Here is a 19854-nt window from a genome sequence, read left to right as displayed (position 1 = left end):
TACCTGAAAACTGCCCAGATTGTGCGCCAAACGAACTTGTGATTAGAGATTTTGTGTGTTATAGTTTAACATTATGAAATTATTGATGGTCACTGATGGGCTGTTTTTATACCGCAGTTACCCGTGAAGAAGGGCTCAGTGCCCGAAATGTATTGGATGAACATTTGCACAGTTACCCAGAACGATATGTGAATTCCGGCATGCCATTGAAAAAAGATTGGATGGGCATTTCCTCAGCATTTAAAGTTGGAAATCATGCTGCCTCTGTTGTTAACTTTGACATTTCTACGATAAACTTAAAATGAAGTTGATTACTTGGATGAAAGATGGATTCATAACTTGATTTTGCCGATTTGTGCTTTTGTGGCTGTGCAGCTTGCCACTGAGCGCAACAGATGATTGAATGTAATGCATGTGCTATTACGGCAGAGCACTTTTCAATGTTTGCACGCCAAATTGTTGCCTTGAGCATTTTAAAAAATATGGAACTTTGAGTATAATGAGGCGTGCACTCTATTATTTGTTTAAGTAAGTTACAGATGCCCAAACATATTGTTCAAAGAAAAGAAAACATGTAAAAGGAATGAAGGTTGTATAGATAACCAAGTGAAACAAAAATGAGGGGCATGCAATATTAATTCAATAAAAGGAAAAACCACCACAGAGTGGAAAAAACAAAAATCAGCAAGAGGCATTTAAATCAAGGATTTTCCTAACAAAACATTCTAAGCCAATAGTTACTATTTTAAGAGAGTAAGTGCCATATTTTCTATGGATGACAGTATGCACAACACAGACATTCACCAAAGCATGTGGATGCCACAGCCAAATCAGCTCAAAAGGACATATCTATCATTCCTCTTACCTTTTCTCGTAATGCCTCGGGTGCAGTCCATTTCACTGGCAGCTTCCCTGTGTCCAGTGTGGCAGATGCCTCTTTTGTCAGTCCAAAGTCGCTTACTTTGGCTATGTTATCATCTGATACCAGGACATTTCGTGCAGCAAGGTCTCTATGGACAAAATTATTGTCTTCCAGATATTCCATTGCTTCAGACACATCCCTAAGAAGATCAGAGAAATGTTACTTTTAGCCTAACAAAAAAAAATGTACCTGCTCTACTGCCACTATTTAACGTAGGACACACAACTTCCCTCGCGTGAAGATTTGGAAAACGTGGAGCCACATTTAGCAAACACGACTGTAGGAACAACTATTACAACAAAGAACAGGCATACTTTGATGTGAAATAAGGAGGTTGTTAGAAATGGGGTCTTTGGTTGGCAGTCAGGTTACCCCCCTGTCCAAGCAAGGACCCTCACTCTAGTCAGGGTAGGTCACACACAATCCAAATTATCCTGTGCCAACCCTCTGGTAGCTTGGCACTGAGCAGTCATGCTCAACTTAGAAGGCAATGTGTAAAGTATTTGTGTAATAAATCATACAATAACACCATATAGCACCACAAACATACACCACACAGTGTTTAGAAAAATATATAAATATTTATCTGGATAAATGCAGGTCAAAACGATTAAAATGCAATAAGTATATGTTGAGATATCAATGAAAAGTGATATAAAGTGTCTTAAGTCTTTTAAAAGCAAACAGTCTCTTTCAAGCACAAAGTACCTGGTTCACGTGAAAACTCTCTGCAAAGAACTGCAGAGGAGATGCGTGGAAACAAAGGGGTGTGAATCGATTTCTCAGGCCACACAAGGCGATGCTTTGTTTCGTTTTCACACAGGGACAGCTGTGCGTCGATTTCTGGCGCTCGGTCGTGGATCCTCTTCAAGTTGCGAGGTTTTCAGATGCCCTGGGGACGATGTGTGGATTTCCTGCGCTGGCAGGGCAAAGTCACAGGAGCTCCATCAATCCGGTGGGTGTTGCATTAAATTTTCTAATGCACGGCAGGTGCTGCGTCGATTCTTCTCTAGAAGTTGGGCTGCGGCATTTCAGCTCGGCTGTGCGTTGATCCAGTGGGCAATGCGTCGACTTTCCAGTCGCTACGCTAGCGCTGTGTCGATCTTGTTGCAAAGTTGGGCTGAGTCGTTCCGGTTCAGCATGCAGTGAAATTCTCCCTGCTGTGCGTCGTTTCAGGCAGGCTGTGTGTTGAATTTAACCACACAAGGAGTCCTTCTTCTAGAGATGAAGTCTTTTTGGTCCTGACACTTCAGGGATCAGGAGGCAAGCTCTATCCAAGCCCCTGGAGAGCACTTCTTCACCACAGCTAGAGAGCAGCAAGGCAGCAGGGCAACATCAAGGCAGCAGTCCTTCACAGAAAGCAGTCACGTGAGTCCTTTGGGTAGCCAGGCAGTTCTTCTGGGCAGGATGCAGGATCTGGTTCAAGTTTCTTCTCCAGGAAGTGTCTGAGTTGGCAGGGGCAGAGACCCTGTTTATATACCCAAGTGTGCCTTTGAAGTGGGGGAGACTTCAAAGAGTGGCTTAGAAGTGCACCAGGTCCCCTTTCAGTTCAATCGTGTCTGCCAGGCTCCCCAGAGGGGGTGCGGCAGTCCTTTGTGTGAAGGCAGGCCCTCCACCCTCCCAGCCCAGGAAGACCCATTCAAAATGCAGATATATGCAAGTGAGGCTGAGTATCTTGTGTTTGGGGTGTGTCTGAGTGAATGCACAAGGAGCTGTCAACTAAACCCAGCCAGACATGGATTGTAAGGCACGGAAAGATTTAAGTGCAGAGAAATGCTCACTTTCTAAAACTGGCATTTCTAAAATAGTAATATTAAATCCAACTTCGCCAGTCAACAGGATTTTAGAGCAGCATTCTGGCCATACTAAATATGACCTTCCTACTCCTTTCAGATCAGCAGCTACCACTCACACAATGTATGAGGGCAGCCCCAATGTTAGCCTATGAAGGGAGCAGGCCTCACAGCAGTGTAAAAAATGAATTTAGGAGTTTTACACTACCAGGACATGTAAACTACATAGGTACATGTCCTGCCTTTTGCCCACACAGCACCCTGCCCTATGGGTTACCTAGGGCGTACCTTAGGGGTGAATTATATGTAGAAAAAGGGGAGTTTTAGGCTTGGCAAGTACCTTTAAATGCCAAGTCAAATTGGCAGTGAAACTGCACACACAAGCCTTGCAATGGGCAGGCCTGAGACAAGGTGAAAGGGCTACTTAGGCAGGTGGCACAATCAGTGCTGCAGGCCCACTAGTAGCATTTAATCTACAGGCCCTGGGCACATATAGTGCACTCTACTAGGGACGTATAAGTACATTAACTAGTCCAATTGGGTATGATCCAATGTTACCATGTTTAAAGGGAGAGAGCATATGCGCTTTAGCACTGGTTAGTAGTGGTAAATTGTGCAGAGTCTTAAAACCAGCAAAAACAGTATCTAAAAAGTGGAGGGGGGCAGGCAAAATGTTAGGGGTGACCACCCTAAGGCTTTCAAGTCTAATAGCAGTGTGTTATCGGACCTAATGTTATCCAAGTTTAATTCAGAAATGTCTTGCCAATTAGTGTTGCACGATAAATGAAGCCAAAGTCAAACATTCATTCTCCACTAACACAGCAGTGCAGGGCTTTTATATTCATTTTGATGAGAGCCTTGCCTCTCCACTTGGCCTGCAATCTGCACTGAACCATTTTGCAATTCAAGTCTCTCTTAGTGGTAGCACGTTAGGAAGAAGATTTATGAAGAGGAGATAAATTACGAGAAAGATCCACTAAACAGTGCCATGAAACCTAGAGTCACAGCTTCAAAATCACTACACTATCTAGAAAAATGTTAGCCTGCAAATAAAATAAATAAAAAGACTGCTGAGGCTTGCCATCTAGCATGAGAGACTGCAGGGCTCATAACCTAATTCAAGCATTGGCAATGCAAAAGGTATGACTTACAATTGAAAGTGCCTCTTTAGTCAATGATGAGTTTATGTACTCAGTAAGTCATCATGCAGGCATTCTCTCATATCGCTGCACTCATGTGCATGTTCGTCCACCTGTAGATTTAACAATGCATTCACCCCTTACACAAGCACAATGAAACAGAAACTAAACAACATATGCATGGCAGGTATACTTTTCCATTAAGAAAAATAAACAAAGCAGCAAGTGGCTTTTTTGCAATGTTACTGTATCACTGTTTAAAGCTCTACCATGGGTGCCAATTTGTGACCAGAGCCATCTTAGAATGGTAAAACAAGGATACCTTATGGACAATGCCATTGCATGACGAATGCCTGGTATACAGGCAACACAGAACACGGTCCACTGCAGATGAAACTAGCAGCAAGCAAGCTGCCTGTTGGCACGGTCTGAGCAGCTGTACTATGCTCTAAAAATGGTTATACGAGCAGAAGGAAAGAAATGAAGAGTGATCTAACTAAACAATAAAACTGGAAACCTAAAGGACTTGCCCAATTGCCCTGGAACTAAAGCAAACTAATTTTCAGGCAGTAGTGGACACTTCAAACAAATGCCATCAATCACTTATCAAGAGAGCCAATGGCTGAAGTAGGCTGACTCACTGCTCCCATGATGTGTGCTGGTAAGAACCGAAGCACAGTGTGAAAAAACACTCATACAAACAATGGCAGAAAAGGCTGGACCCATATATCCCTTCTTTGTATGCATTTATATACATGTAGACATGTTTTAATCATTTTGATTAGAAGATCCTGTCAGGCCTTCCTTAGAGATTCTAGCAAAGAATTACTACAGTGCAATCTTAATACCCCGGGGTATGAAAGCACCAATTTCTAGCTTACAACGGTGATGTGTGAGATTTCATGTAACAAAATATATGACAAAAGACTTTAACAAAGTGCAATACTAATCCACCCTTAAAGAACTATGGAATTTAATGTATGCATTTCATGATTAATAAATCAGGCCTACTATCAGTCTTGTAACTTATCATCTGAATAAGTTCCCAAATGAACTAATCAGGGTATCATGCTAACAAAGTTAGAACCATGGTGTTGAACATAAGCCTACCCACAAAGCAACCCATAAGGTATACTGTAATAGCATTACCAATGTGTTAAAAATGGTGTTGTCAAAACTTAAAACCCCGTCTATCCCCCCCCCAAGGTTTGTTCAAGGGGATCACTGACATAAAAACTAGACTGTTATGCAAGTTGTGAGATTCCATTAAACAAACTTCTTGCCTACAGTGCTTAGCTCAAATGTTAGGGGGAGTTTAAGGTGTAATCTCTGGGTTCCTTCCTCAGAGCAGCCCCTAGCCCTCCACCCCCAGCAGTCTGCAACAGAATGTCTGTGAAGGTCCTAACTTTCTGCCTGCACCCAACATAAAACCCCTGTGCGGCATGATTCAAAAGAGGCTGCAAGGGGTGACTTCTAGTTTCTGGGCCCAGTGGGAACATTCTAAATGTGAGGTATCTGTAGTTAGAAGGGTCCATTAGAATGTCCATTTAGTCAAAGTACTTTCTTCCCTGCAAAGAAGCTTTTCATCAGTTTAGTCAGAATGAGCATGAAGGATGTACATCAAGCAAGGGTGACTCTGTGGCTGGAAATATGGGATCACCCTTCCAGTGTCCACTGACTGACAACAGATCTCAGTGAAAAGAAACAGATACTCTTTTGCATTATTTATCTGTAGGGTATTTCTACGCTTTAAGTAGGACAAAAGGTATTCTATGGACTTCAGTGACTAAAGGAGTAAATCTCACAATATGCTGCTTTTGGGACTCCACACAGTTAGTTTTGACTATTTCCACTTCAGATTTTCAAACTCTGTAAACAAATGGTCCAAAATATTTAATGCCATCAGACAGCAAGTCCCAAAATTTCGAGCTGAAGAAAAAACAAACTCTTTAAGGAATAAATATTTGCAAACAGTCACTAAAGTGATACTTTGCTGAGCAGTTCGCTGGAAGACTCGACAGGTTTAATGCACTGATAAAAGCTAGCTTATTCTCTCTTAGGAGGGAATGTGTCTCATTCATGTCATGCTACAGTTTACATTTTAAATATGTTCCGAAATACAAGAGAGGCCTTCTTCAGATATTTCATGCATCTGCACTTCAAAGAGAAGCCTTGCCTGCAAGAACACAAGAGCATTATCTATTGCCAAGAATTATGAAAAGAGCAGTCTCTGCTTCCAATGTTCGAAAAATATAAATAGAGAACAATCCACTGTGGTCACAGGAATGGGTACCTCGGTTTCCCCATCTCTTATTCCACAAATGTCTATGCAATTGACTAAATCTCACTTCCACTGCGGAGTCACTAGCAAAAATTAATCATGTGCGTCTGTACCATCCAGAAAAAGGCATATATTGTGGGTTCCCCATCAACGAACAAGTTATTTACCTTCGGTAATGCCTTATCTAGTAGAGACTATCTAGCACCAGATTACTCACCTTATGCTATTCCCCACGTGTCAGACTGGAGCCATAAAATATTGAGCATGACCCCTGCGCACTAGTAGGTGCCGACAAACAGCTCTGCATCAGCATCATCTTCCACACCAGATGTGATGTGTGGGACCCCAGTGTGCCGCATCATTTTCTTTTCAAGACTATTTCCGTACTGGAAGTGCAGAGCCATGTCAGAAGGCTGACTGACCAGTGTGCACACTCTAAGAGCCTACAAGGACCTTTTTAGGCAGAACAATCTAGTTCGCAGAAAGGGGAGAATGGGGTGAGGCAGTAAGAACTCTTGGGATAGATAAGGTGTCTACTAGAAAAGGTGTTACCGAAAGTAAAATATTTTTAAAATCTAATAAGGACTTCCAGCTGAAGATTTCTAACCTTACAATACATACCAATGCAATACCTCCATGGAGGTCGGCATGCAAACTGGCTTAGAACAAAAACTCCTGGAGGACAGAACGGGCAAAGGGCCTGACACGACAGACCTGACTGTCAAAGGAGTAGTGTTTGGTAAATGTGTGCAAGGATGCCCATGTAGCAGTCTGACAAATGTCTAGGATTGGACAAACACAGTAGATACAGCACTGGCTCTGCTGAAATGTGCTTACAAGCCCTTGGTGGGTTGCTTCTTGCCTTATGAGTAACATATCGTTATGCACTGTACAATCCACTTGGAGATGCACTATTTCTGCACTGATTTTCCCTTCCCTAGAGACTTAACTGCTGATTCTTTACCTTTGAATAGTTACCAAACCAATACCGTCACCAGTGGTGGGGCTGCGGACAAATTTAAAATAGTAAATCCTGCAGGACCAAATGGCTGAAACACCAGTCCCTGCGGACCTGACTGTCCAGGCAGTAGTGTTTCCCAAAACGTGTGCACGCAAGCCCGTGTGGCTGCTTGGAAGATGTCTAGTACTGGGACTCCACGTGTCTCGGAAGCTGGCTCAAAATTTACTATATCAAAATGAGATATAGTGTTCACAGAGTCCAGGGGTTCCCCAGAGGCTTGACAGAGGCAATAATAGATAATACTAATGCTCTATTTGTGGTAGTGTGGTCGAGCAGTTAGGCTTATCAGAGGGTAGTGTTAAGCATTTGTTGTACATACATAAGCAATAAAGGAAACACACACTCGGACAACTCCAGACCAATAGGATTTTATATAGAAAAATATGGTTTGTTAATTTATTTCCAGAACCACAAGATCACTTTGCAGGTAAGTAGATAAATTGAAAGGTTATTTGCCTAGGTATAATCAGGACTTTGAATGGAATCAACAATGTAATCAGTTTTTCTTAAAATGAAAAAAAGCTATTTTAAAAGTGGACAGTGCAATTTTCAACTGTTCCTGGGGAAGAAAATAAAGTACATTCTTTGAGGTAAGTAACAAACTTACAGCTTTAGTCTCTGGGGCATAGGTAGCCCACTGTTAGGGGTTCAAGATAACCCCAAACACCCAGTACCAGCAACACGGGGCCGGTCAGGTGCAGAGGTCTAACAGGACCCCCCCCCCCCTCACTCCAGAAGCGGGAGTCCTAGCCACTTGGCTCCTGACGCCTACGGTCCGTGTCCAGGTGGCCCAACTATCCAGAGAGGATCCCCAGGCGATTCCGACCAAGTGTCTACCCTGGGCTGACCTCTCAACCCCTCCCTGGCAACGCCTGCAGAGGGAATCCCGAGGACTCCCCTGACTGATTGCCTGGGACGAAGATATCCGACACCTGGAGAAGCACTGTACCCACAACCCGCAGACTCTAGAGAAACCGACCACCGGTGTAGCAGTGACGAGCAGGCGGCCCTCCTCCCTATCCAGTCGGTGGCTAGCCCAAGGAGCCCTTCTGTACCTTACCTGCAGAGCCTGAGTAACCCCTTGGGTTCCCCTCATAGAGTTCCTTTGGGAAACCGACGCCCTGTTTGCACCCTGCAATCGTCGGCCCCTGTGCTGCTGAGGGTGTGGGATTAGTGCCTACTTGGGACCCACCAGTGCTCCTCTAAGCCCCCCTGGTTTGCCCTCCGACAACGCGGGTACTTACCTGCAAGCAGACCGGAACTGTAGTGCTTACCCGATAATGTGTTACTGAAGGTAAGTAACTTGTTCATCTGATAGAGACTTCTAGCTCCAGATTCCTTACCTTTTAATAGATACCCAAGCCCTAACCTCCTGGTGGTGGGCTGCAGATACCTCCACTACACTAAAAAGTCCTGTAGGACTGAACGGGCAAAGTGTCTGTCTCTCCATACTTGATTGTCCAGGCAGAATTATTTTGCAAACATGTGCAAAGATGCCCATGTTGCCGTCTGACAAATCTCCAGGACAGGAACGCCCTGAGCTAGCGCAGTGTTAGCAGCTTTGGCCCGGGTAGAATGAGCCATCAAGCCCTCAGGAGGCTGCTACCTGGCCAATGTATAGCAGATGTTGATGCAGTGAAGGCCCAGCGCAAAATGGTTCAATTATGCACTGCCCGAATCTTCTTTGCTCCAACGTACCCCACAAAGAGTTGGTCATCCACCTGGAGCTCGTGTGGTCAAGGTAAAACGAAAACGCTCTTTTTGGGTCCAGTGGGTGGAGCCTCTCCTCTTCCTTAGAGGGATGCAGTGGAGCAAAGACCCACTGCATCCCCAAATGAAATGGCGTCACCACCTTGGGGAGGAAAAAGGCACAATTATTGAGTACCAGCTTCTCTGGATAGAAAGTGAGATAAGGTGGCTTTGATGGCAGAGCTTGCATCTCACTCACCCTACTGGCAGATGTTATTGCCACTAAGAAGGCTGTCTTGATGGTGAGCAGCCGGAGGGGTCAGCTGTGTAAAGGCTTTAAGGGAGCACACATAAGAAATGTGAGGACCAGATTTAAGTGCCATTGGGGCATAAAAAAGGGGGAAATCTATGTACAAGCCCCTTGAGGAATCTATGTACAATGGGGGATTTAAAAAGTGAAGGCTGATCAGGCAGCCGAAGGAATGACGATAACGCAAAAAGATAGCCCTTGAGAGTACCCAAGGCAGAACCCTGCTGAGCAAGGGAAAGTATAAAGAGAAGCAGAAAGAGGATAACTAGACCTTTCTGTACAATAATATACAAAGCATTTCCAACAGCAGGTGTATACCGTTTTAGTGGAGGGATGCATGGCTGCCAAAATAACTCTACAGACTTCGGTAGGCAGGTCAAAAGCCATCAACGGCCACCGCTTAATCTCCACTCATGAAGGCTCAGAGTTGACAGGTTTGGGTGGAGAACCTTCCCCTGCTGCTGCAACAGAAGATCCTCCCGAAGGGCCAGCCTGATCGAACGACTGATACACATTTTGAGAAGCTCGGGAGCCACTAGGATTACTTGGGCTCGGTCGTTCTTGATCTTTTAGAAAAATCTGGGCAGAAGGGGTATTGGCGGAAAAGTGTACAGTAGGCCTGAACTCCACTTGCGATGAAGAGTTGTCAAGCGATTGCTACCTTGGAAACTCCAACGTGCAATACTGCAGGCAGAGTTTGTCCGCCTTGGCATTCAGAGAACCTGCCAGGTGTTGGACCACTAAGGTTCAAAGGGTCCACAACCCCACACCGCCCTGCTTGTTGCAGTACCACACTGCGGTGTTTTCCTCGAACACCTGCAATATCTTCCCTTTCACAGTGGGAAGAAATGCTTTCAATGCCAGTCTGATCGCCTGGAGCTCCAGCAAGTTGATATGTAGTCCGGATTCCATCGGAGACCAGAGGCCTTTGATCTCTGCCTCTCCCAGATGGCCGCCCCATCTCAGAAGTGACACATCTGTCATTACTGTGAGATCTGGCTGGGGAAGGGAGAGAAGTCTGCCTCGGACCCAATCACAGTTCACTAACCACCACTGCAGGTCTTTTGCAGTTCCCTCCGAGATCTGAACCGTGTCAGTAAGATTTCCCTGATGCTGTGCCCACTGGAACTACAGGTCCCACTGCAGAGCCTTCATATGCCATCTGGCATGTTTGACTCACAGGATGCAGGAAGCCATGAGTCCCAACAGCCTCAGAGTCTGTTCACCGAAATCCAGGACAGAGACTGAAACATCGGCATCATCACCTGAATATCCTAGACTGCTGCTCGGGAGGATAAACCCAGAACAGCCCCGATGAAAGGGAGCTTTTGAGAGGGAGTCAGGTATGACTTTGGCACGTTTATAGTGAACCCCAGCGAATGCAGGAGGTCCGCCGTAGTCTGAAGGTAGGCGACGAGAGCCTGGGGTGTAGGAGCCTTCAACAGCCAGTCATTGAGGTAGGGGAAGACTGAAATTCCTAACCTGTGCAGATGAGCTGCTACTACCGCCATCAGCATGGTGAACATCCGAAGGGCACCGGTGAGACTGAAGGGGAGCACAGTAAACTGAAAGTGCTCGTGGCCCACCTTGAACCGCAAGTAACACCTGTGAGCGTGCAGGATGGGGATGTGAAAATACGCATCCTGCAAGTCCAACGCAACCATCCAGTCTCCTTGGTCTAAGGCAGGCAAGACCTGAGCAAGACTGAGCATCCTGAATTTCTCCTTTTTGAGGAAGAGACTGACGTCCCTTAAATGCAAGATAGGGCGAAGACCCTTGTCCTTTTTTGGAATCAGAAAGTAGCGGGAATAACAACCACTGCCTGCTTCTGACATCGGGACCCTTTCTATGGCTCCCTTGGCCAAGAGAGCCGTAACTTCCTCTTGGAGCAAGATTAAATGATCCTCCATAAGCCGTTATTTCAATGGAGGGAGGAGTTCCCTGATTCCGAGCCCACTATTTCAATGGAGGGAAAGAAGGAGTGAAAGACTGGAAGGGGAGGGAATAGCCCTTCTATATGATCTGCAAGACCCATTTGTCTGATGTTATGGAACGCCAGTGAGGGAGATGAAATCGAATCCTCCCTCCAACTGGACGAATATGGTTTTGTAGAACCATACTATGAAGGCTTGGGGTTGGGGAAGAAGGGGCCGGGTGGTGGCCGACCTTTGGCTAGACCCTCTGTGTCTGAAGATACCATGATCTTGTCCTTGCACCAGATGCTGTGATAATGGAGGACGGTGGCTGACTTGTGGGTGGTGTGGTACCCCCGTCCCTTCCGAAGCCTTGAAAGGCGCAGAGAGGCCCAAGGATCTGGTCGTAGCTTGAGAGCCTTGAACTGCTCAAGCGCAGAGTCTGCCTTTTCTCCAAAAAGGCATGAACCACTGAAAGGCATGTCCATCAGATTTACCTGAACATCCCCCGAAAAGCCAGTGGTACGAAGCCAGGCATGGCGGCAAAGGGCCACTGTTGATGAAATTGCCCTGCCCAATGAGTCGGTCATGTCCAAACCACACCGAATCGTAAACCTGGCTGCATCTCTCCCATCCTTGACAGCCTGAGTGAGAGTGTTCCGTACACCCTCCGGGACCTGGGGCAGCACCTGTGGCACCGTATCCAATAAAGTATGGGAAAAACAGCCCAATAGGCACGTGGATTTCGTAACGGGGGAGTGAAAGGGAAGGCACCATGGGAAGTGGAGGCTTGGACCACTAAACTTTCTGGGGCGGGTGTTGGGTGAGGAAACTAGGGTCGGTAGGAGCTGGTCGATGGCGGCCAATTGTCCAATTTACAGGAGCCCCAGTGCTGGGTTTGGACTACGTCCTCGGTAGGACATCAGTAGGACATCAGTAGGACATAAGTAAGGGCTTTGTTGCAGGGTAACATCGGCTCCGATGTAGCAACCCCCGGCTGAAGCATCTGTCAGGATGTTAGTCTCACCAGCACATAAGCAACTCTAGGTCCAAGACCTCAGCTACTCTATGCACCACCATGGCATACGACGCTCCTTCCTCCGTAGCCACAGAAGGAGGAGAGAGCATACCAGAATCTGGAAAAGTATCCAGGCCATTGGCTTCCCCTAGATCCTCATAACAGTCCTGCTCCTCTAATTCATGTTAAAGGAGTGAGCGATGACGTACGAGGAGGCCGACTGTGTGGAACAAGCACCGGTCCGGATCTGAGATCGGATCCCGGGGTCCCCAACGGCACTGAGGGCAGCAGTGTCAAACCCAATGGGGCCCATGATGACTCATCGGGGGCAGCCTGCTCAAATACAAGGCGCATGGCTTCATAAAAGTCTTTAATTTGAGCGAGGATCACTGCGGCTCCCGGATAAGGAGGGAGACGTGAAGTCAGTCCTGGTATCAGCTCCACGGATCCATGCTCGGGATGTGCACATTCTGTGATGCCTCATTGGCCGACAGATGTGCCAAAGTCCACTTGGACATCTTCATCTTCTTGAGCCTCTTCCCCGAGGACCTCAAGTGTGAATAAGAGGACTTGGAGCACCTGGAGCGGACCCAAGACCTCCTCCTGGTGCGGGACTTTGACCTCCTAGGAGTCGCGCCAACCGACGCTGATTGTTGGACCGCCATGAGCTTCAGAGACTGCTCTTTCAAAGGTTTCAGGGCCAAGGCCTGGCAGTCGGAGCACAACTTTGCGTTGTGGTCTCTGTCGAGGCACCAGAGACACACCTGGTGGGGGTCCGTTACCGACATGGCGCGATGGCAGGCGCCACATGGCTTGAACCCAGTCTTCCTCAATGACATCCTCGCACAGGCACGAAAAATCTTCAACAAAAGCCCTGCCAAAAAATGCAGAGGGTAGCTCCATCCTGGACCTGCGCTGAACCGGCACAGAAGGAAAAGAACTGACGTATGCGCACCGGGGTCGTGCCTTTATAGAAGAACATGACGTTACAGACGGCTCCAACGTCACAAGGAGCTGAACAACGCACTCGGATCCAAACGATGCCACCAGACGGCGCACAAAGGGTATTGCTCAGCAAAAAATTCCAGATTTGAAGCTGACGCTAGGGAATTCAAAGGTAAGGAATCTGCCGCTAGAAGTCTCTATCAGATATGTTTGATACCAAACATGGCTAGGTTCGGAGTTACCATTATGTAGCTCGACATAGATAATGACCTATGTCCAGTGCACGCGTAAAATGTCATCTCCGCACTCACGAAGTCCATGAAAATGGAGCTGAGTTTGTGGGCGCACCTCTGCTCATACAGGGGTGCCCTGACAGGCCGGTTACTGCACCCTGCTCTCTAGGCTAGGAGGGCCTACCACAGGGGGGATTTACAGTGACCTGGTGCAGTGACCTGTAATGAAAAGGGTGCATGCACCCTTTCACGAAGGCTGCAATGGCAGGCCTGCAGATAAAATTTGCATGGGCTCCCCATGAGTGGCATAATAAATGCTGCAGCACTTGGGGGACCCCTGGTGCCCCAATGCCCTGAGTACCAGATACTAGGGACTTACAAAGGGGCACCAGTATGCCTAATGTGGGGGGTGTGTGTGTGGTCCAAGCAACCAAATTTAAAGGGAGAGAGCACAGTTACTGGGGTCCTAGTTAGCAGGATCTCAGTAAACACAGTCAAAACATAGTGACAATAGGCAAAAAGAGGGGGTAACTATGCCAGAAAGAGGGTACTTTCCTACATAGATACCCAAGCAATACCATCCCTGGAAGTGGGCTGCGAACGAGGATCATACTAAAAAGTCCTCTGGGACAGAAAAACAAAGTAGTTGTCTCTGCAGGCCTGACTGTCCAGGCAGTAATGCCTTGTGAAGGTGTGTAGGGATGCCCACGTTGCTGTCTGGCAGATGTCCAGGACAGGAACCCCGTGTGCTAATAATGTGGTAGCAGTAGTTGCTATGGTGGAGTGAACACACAGCCCTCAGGGGGTTGCTTCTTTGCTAAAGCGTAGCACATTTTGATGCAAAGCAGAACCCACTGAGAGATGGTACGCTCCTGCACCGCCTTCCCTTTCTCGCTCCCACATATCCAACAAAGAGTTGATCGTCCACCCAGAACTCTTTAGTACCATTGTTGTAGAACATCAACAATCTTTTTGGATCCAGACGATGGAGTCTCTCCTCTTCAGGAGAAGAATGTGGGGGTACATAAAATATATATATATATTTTTATATATAGTGTATTTACCTCCAGTTGAGGACTGCCTAGAAGTAATTTAGTGCTACTGTAATAAAGTACCTTTATTTTTGTAACACTGTGGTTCCTTTCAGGTGTGATAAGTTACTGTGTGACTGCTGTGGTATTGCTGTTGCTTTACACTTCTCCTAGATAAATCTTGGCTGCTCATCCATAGCTACCTCTAGAGAGCCCTGGCTTCCAAGACACAGCCTTCATTCACTAATATGGGTTGCCTGGACCTGGTATGAGGTGTCAATACCATAAGGCATCCACCACATCAGGCCAGCTTCATACAGAAAATACTCATGAACTGCCATGAACCGTAAGTAGTGCTGATGGGAAGGCAGGACGAGTATATGGAAGTAAGAGTCCTGCAAATTCAACGCTATCATCCAGTCTCCTGGGTCCAAGGCATACAAGACTTGAGCTAGAATGAGCATTTTGAACTTCTCCTTCTAGAGGAAGAGACTGAGGGCCTTAAGATCTAGGATAGGACGTAGGCACTTTTCCTTTTTGGGCACCAGAAAATAGCGGGAATAGAAACCACAACCTACTTCTGTCACAGGGACCCTGTCAATGGATCCCCTGGCCAAGAGGGCTGTGACTTGAAGTTCTAGATGAACCTCCGGTAAGCGGGCGTAAGTTGGATGCATGGCTGGAGGGGCAGTCTCAAAGGGGAGGGAATAGCCCCTTCAGACTATTTGCAAAACACAACCGTCTGTTGTGATGGATTCCCAGTGGGGAAGGTGATGGCAAATGCTGCCTCTAATTGGTTCAAGATGGGGAACGGACTAGGAGGGTTTGGAGGCTGTGGCAGGGGTGAACTGGGCAGATCTCTGTTTCCCTGTCCTATGAGCCAATGGGATTCTGCATCCCTGGCCACGCAGTGGCTGAGTCGCATGTGCAGCACGGTGGTCAGTAGGGAAAAGACAAGGAGCCCCTTCCATGGCCACGCAAGGCGGAGTGTGCTGGGCGAGGGGCAGTCGAGAAGCTAAGGGACCAAGCCATAGGCCGGGACTCCTTGAACCTCAAGCGCGAAGTCCGCCTCTTTTCCGAAGAGACAGGTGCCATCAAAGGGCATGTCCATAAGAGTTTGTTGGACATCCCCCCAAAAAATAGAACTCAACCAAGCATGGCGCCTCAAAGCCACTGTCGACGCAACCGATCGGCCTAGTGAGTCGGTCGTGTCCAGCTCACAGTGAAACTTGAACTTAGCCATGTCCCTCCCATCAGCAACAACTTGAGAGACGATGGCCCTGGCCTCCTCCTGGATCCAGGGTAAGACTTGCACGATCATATCCCACAATGAGTGGGTTTAACAGCCCAAAAGGCATGCAGTGTTCACGGACCACAATGCCAGAGTGGAGGAAGAAAACATCTTCCCAAGATGGTCCAGTCTTTGATACTGATCCGGGGGAGTGGATGGGAATGTGCCAGAAGGAGAAGAAACCTGGCTGACAAGGCTCTCAGGCATGGGGTGTTGGGAAAGGAATTTAGGGTCGTTCTGGGTGGGCTGATGGCAGCAGGCGATTTTCTAATTTACAGGAGCCCCTATGCTGGTTCTGGACGAAGTACCCAGAAGGACATCAGTGACTGCTTCATTAAATAGGAAGAGAGGCTCCGAAGTGGAAGCCCCAGGCTGAAGCACCTCTGTCAGGAGGTTAGTCCTGACTGTTAGAGGGAAGCTCAGCCACCCTGCTGACCACCATGGAATAAGAGGCTCACTCCGCCGTAGCCACAGTAGAAGGAGAAAGCATGCCAACGTCTGGAGAAGTAACCAGACCATTAGCTTTCCCATTTCCTGGGACCAGTCCAAATCAGGGTTATCCAGCTGGTATTTTCAAGAGTCCAGTGAACCTCCAATCCCTCCTCATATTCGTACCCATTTAAAAAAGGGTCTGAATTTAACCTGGGGTGAGTAGGCACCACATCGAAGCCTCAAATGGTGTCGGCTGACGTGGCTCTAGCTCCGGGTCACTGGGAATGATTGGGTTGACGTCAATTGTGGGCTTAAACGGCAAATGCGGAGCTGACAAACGCCACCTAATGGCACAAAAGGATACTGCTCAAACAAAAATCTCGGGATCCAGTCTGATGCATGGGGGAAATTCTAAGGTAAGGAATCTGCAACTAGAAGTCTCTATCAGATCATCTATAACAATAGAGGACTTAAATAAAGAGTGTTGGTCAGGCAACCGCAAGAAGGCAGACCCTGCAGAAAGGTAAGCCTTTAGAGTGCCCAAAGCAGATCCCTGCTGGGCAAGGGTAAGAATAAAAAGCCGAACATCAGAAAGGGAAGCATAACCTCTTGACAAAGTGTTGGCGATCCTGCCCTGTTTGTTGCAATACCACATGGTGGTGGTGTTGTTCATGAACACCTGCACCAGCCTTCCTTTGATGGAGGCTAAAAAGGCCGGATTCCGCCAGAGACGAATTCTCTGATGTCCATCCCTCCCAGGTGACCGCCCCCTTTCTCCCCCCTGCAGGAGTGACATCTGGGAAGGGAGAGAAGTCCGCCTCTGACTCAATTGTGGTATGATAGCCACCAATGCAGGTCTTTTGCAGTACCATCCAAGATCTGGACCTTGTAGGAGGGATTCCCCCTGATGCTGCGTCTACTGGAACTTCAGGTCTCACTGCAGAGACTGCATATTCCATCTGGCATGAGTCACCAGCAGGAGTCAGGAGGCCATGAGGCACAGCAATCGCAGTCATTCTCACCGATATTCAGAATAGAGGCTGAAACGTCGGTATCATAGCCTGAATATTCTGGACGCACCGCTCAGAAGGATAAGCTCAAAACTGAACTGTGTCCACAACAGCTCAGATTAAAGGGAGCGTCTGAGAGGGATTCTGGTGTGACTTTGGCACACTGATAGTGAACCCCAGCGAATGCAGCAGGAGGTTCGGCTGCCAGCATGGGCAACCTAGGGTCCAGAACATCACAGACTCTCTTCACTACCATAGCATACGTACTAACCTCTTCTATAGCCAGGGTATGGGAAGAAAGCATGTCGGTATCTGGAGGCTTGTCATGACCTTCTGACTTGTATTCAAAAAGGTCCAGTGACCCCTCACATTCTTCCCCAAAGCCTAGCTTTTCAGAAGAAGGTTGAGGCATCAATCTAGGATACACAGGTCCTGTTAGCCCCAGAGACTGCGTCAGTCAACTGCTCCATGTCAGATTCGGGGATCCAAATGGGGCTGGCGCCAGGAGCATTGGCATCAGGGAAGGTCGCAATGGCAAAAATGGTGCTGGTCCGGATCTATGGGGGGGGGGGGGGGGGGGGGGGGGTCATCAGCGCCGAAGTCGCCAGCACAGAACTAGATGGGATCCTTGTGACCTCACAGGGCCAGAGAGCACTCAGGAGGGGTCAGCCTTCTCAAAGACGAGGCGTATGGCCTCGTAAAACTCCTTGAGTTAGGCAGAGGCTGCTCTGGCTCCTGGCAAAGGGGGGAGGCACAAAGTCTGCCCCGGTACAGGCTCCGAAGAGCTGTGCCTGAAACACCTATGTTCCTTTGTCGCATTGGCCAAAAAGTCGAAGCACGTTTCGACTTCTTGTGCTTTTTATGCTCGATGTGTGTCCCGGTGGCTTTGAGTGAGACGAAGAGGACTTGGGGCTCCTGGAATAGTCCCAAGACCTTCCTCTCGACCGGTACCGAGACATCAGAGGACCTACGTGTCAAGGAGTCATAGCTGGCCGCTAGCCACTTTAGGGACCGCTCTCTCAAATCTTTTGGCGCCATGGTCTGGCAGTCGGAGCATGACTCGTGGTCCCGATCCAGACACCACAGACACATGAGGTATGGGTCAGTAACCGACATGTGTTGGAGGAACCATGTGCTGAAGACCTTTCAAAAAACAGGTCACAACTGGTGACTTAAAAAGGTAACTTTGGTCTAGCAACCGCAAAAAAGTAGAGATGGCTGAAAGATACCTCTTCACTGTGCCTAAAGCAAGGCCTTGTTGTGCTAAGGACCAAACAAACAGCTCTTTGGACAAGGACTCAGAAAGAACTCAATGTATTTCTGAACGCACCAAGCAAAAAACCTGTCCCAGCTACAGGCGTATACAGTTTTTGTTGATTGATGCCTTGCTGCCAGGGTAACCTCAGACTTCGGAAGGGAGATCAAAGACTCACTACTGTCATCAGGGAATCCCAAAGCATAAAGATGAAGAATGCACAAGCTCAGGTGTAGAATCCTCCCCGGTCGCTGCAACAGGAGTTCCTCCCAGAGAGGAAGCCTGATCGGAGATGCACACGCGCAGGATTTCTGGATACCATACTCTCCTCGCCCAAAATAGAGCCCCACTTGGATAACTTGCACCCAGTCGGTTCATATCCTTTTCAAAACTCGGGGGAGGAGAGATATAGATGGAAAGGCATACAGTAGTCCTATACTCCAGTCTAGTTTGAATTCATTTTCGAGCAAAAGTCACTTCAGAAACTCTAGCACATAGGAGTAATGACACTGCAGGCTTTTTTGCAGTGGTAATTAAATCAAGCCAAGGTACTCCTCAGTCCTGAAAGAGACCTTGCGCCACCTCCAGGTGCCAACGGCAATAACAAAAGGAATAGTGAGGTTGGCATGGGACCATGGTGAGCCCCAACAACCAGGCACTGTCCTACTCTCCTTAAAGCGCTCAAGCACTGAATCAGTTTTTTCACTAACTGGTTACTGTCATTAAAGGGCATGTCCATAAGCGATGTGTGGACATCCCCAGAAAAGCCAGATGACCTCAGTCAGGCTTGGCAGCAGAGTGTCCCGAGGAAGAAATGACCCCGCTCAAAGATTCTGTTGTGTCCAGCCCGCATCTGATGGTGAACTTTTCTGCATTCCTGCCGTCAGCAATAATCTGGTTCAGGCTGACTTGGGCCTCTTCCGAGACCATAGACAGCCCTTGCACAACAGTCCCATTGGCCCACGAGACATGCGGTGTTCACTGACTGCATTGCAAAGCTGGCAGAAGACAAAATCCTCTCCCCTAAGGGTATTCACCCTCTCGGAATTCCTATCCAGTGGAGTGGTAGGGAAAGCTCTGTGATTCACTCTATATGTTGAAGTCTGCACCATCAGACTCTCAGGGGTGCTGGGTGAGGAAAGCTAGGTCCCCAGGAGCGAGACAGTGCCAATGTACAAATGTCCTGTGCACAAGGGTGTCCACTGCAAGGCTTGGCCACTGCCAGAGCACAATATCAGAGAGCTTTACTGAAGGGAAATAAGGCTTCTGTGTGAGGTACCCACAGCTGAAGCACCTCCGCCAAGACACTGGTCTTGACATCTGCAGAGGTCATCTCTAGGTTGAGTACCTCAGCTGCCATCCTCACTACCATAGGAAAGGAAACCCCTACTTTTGCAGCCACACTAGGAGGAGAGACCGGGCCAGTGCCTGGTAAGGTGTCTTGGCCCCTGGCATCCGCCAGCTCCTCGTATTGAGCTGTAGTCGGATGGAAATGCCTTAATGGGGTTCAGGATAACCAGGAGGATTCTCAGATCCACCCCAGCCAAACTCACCATAGGGCCTGTCAAGGA

General features: G+C 47.8%; 1 protein-coding gene across 3 annotated transcripts in view; it reads right to left on the bottom strand.

Moving 5' to 3' along the window:
• The window catches only part of CSK (C-terminal Src kinase), a 507465-nt gene that overhangs the window by 66486 nt on the left and 421125 nt on the right, over positions 1 to 19854 (bottom strand). For all 3 annotated transcript variants that reach the window (XM_069222133.1, XM_069222134.1, XM_069222135.1), the window contains exon 13: positions 866 to 1061. In XM_069222133.1, coding sequence (XP_069078234.1) covers positions 866 to 1061 — 196 coding nt within the window. The remainder of the gene's footprint in view (positions 1 to 865; positions 1062 to 19854) is intronic.

The sequence above is a fragment of the Pleurodeles waltl genome, chromosome 3_1 (genome assembly GCF_031143425.1).
Source record: "Pleurodeles waltl isolate 20211129_DDA chromosome 3_1, aPleWal1.hap1.20221129, whole genome shotgun sequence".
NCBI lineage: Eukaryota > Metazoa > Chordata > Amphibia > Caudata > Salamandridae > Pleurodeles > Pleurodeles waltl.
This window is presented reverse-complemented; position numbering and strand designations above follow the sequence as displayed.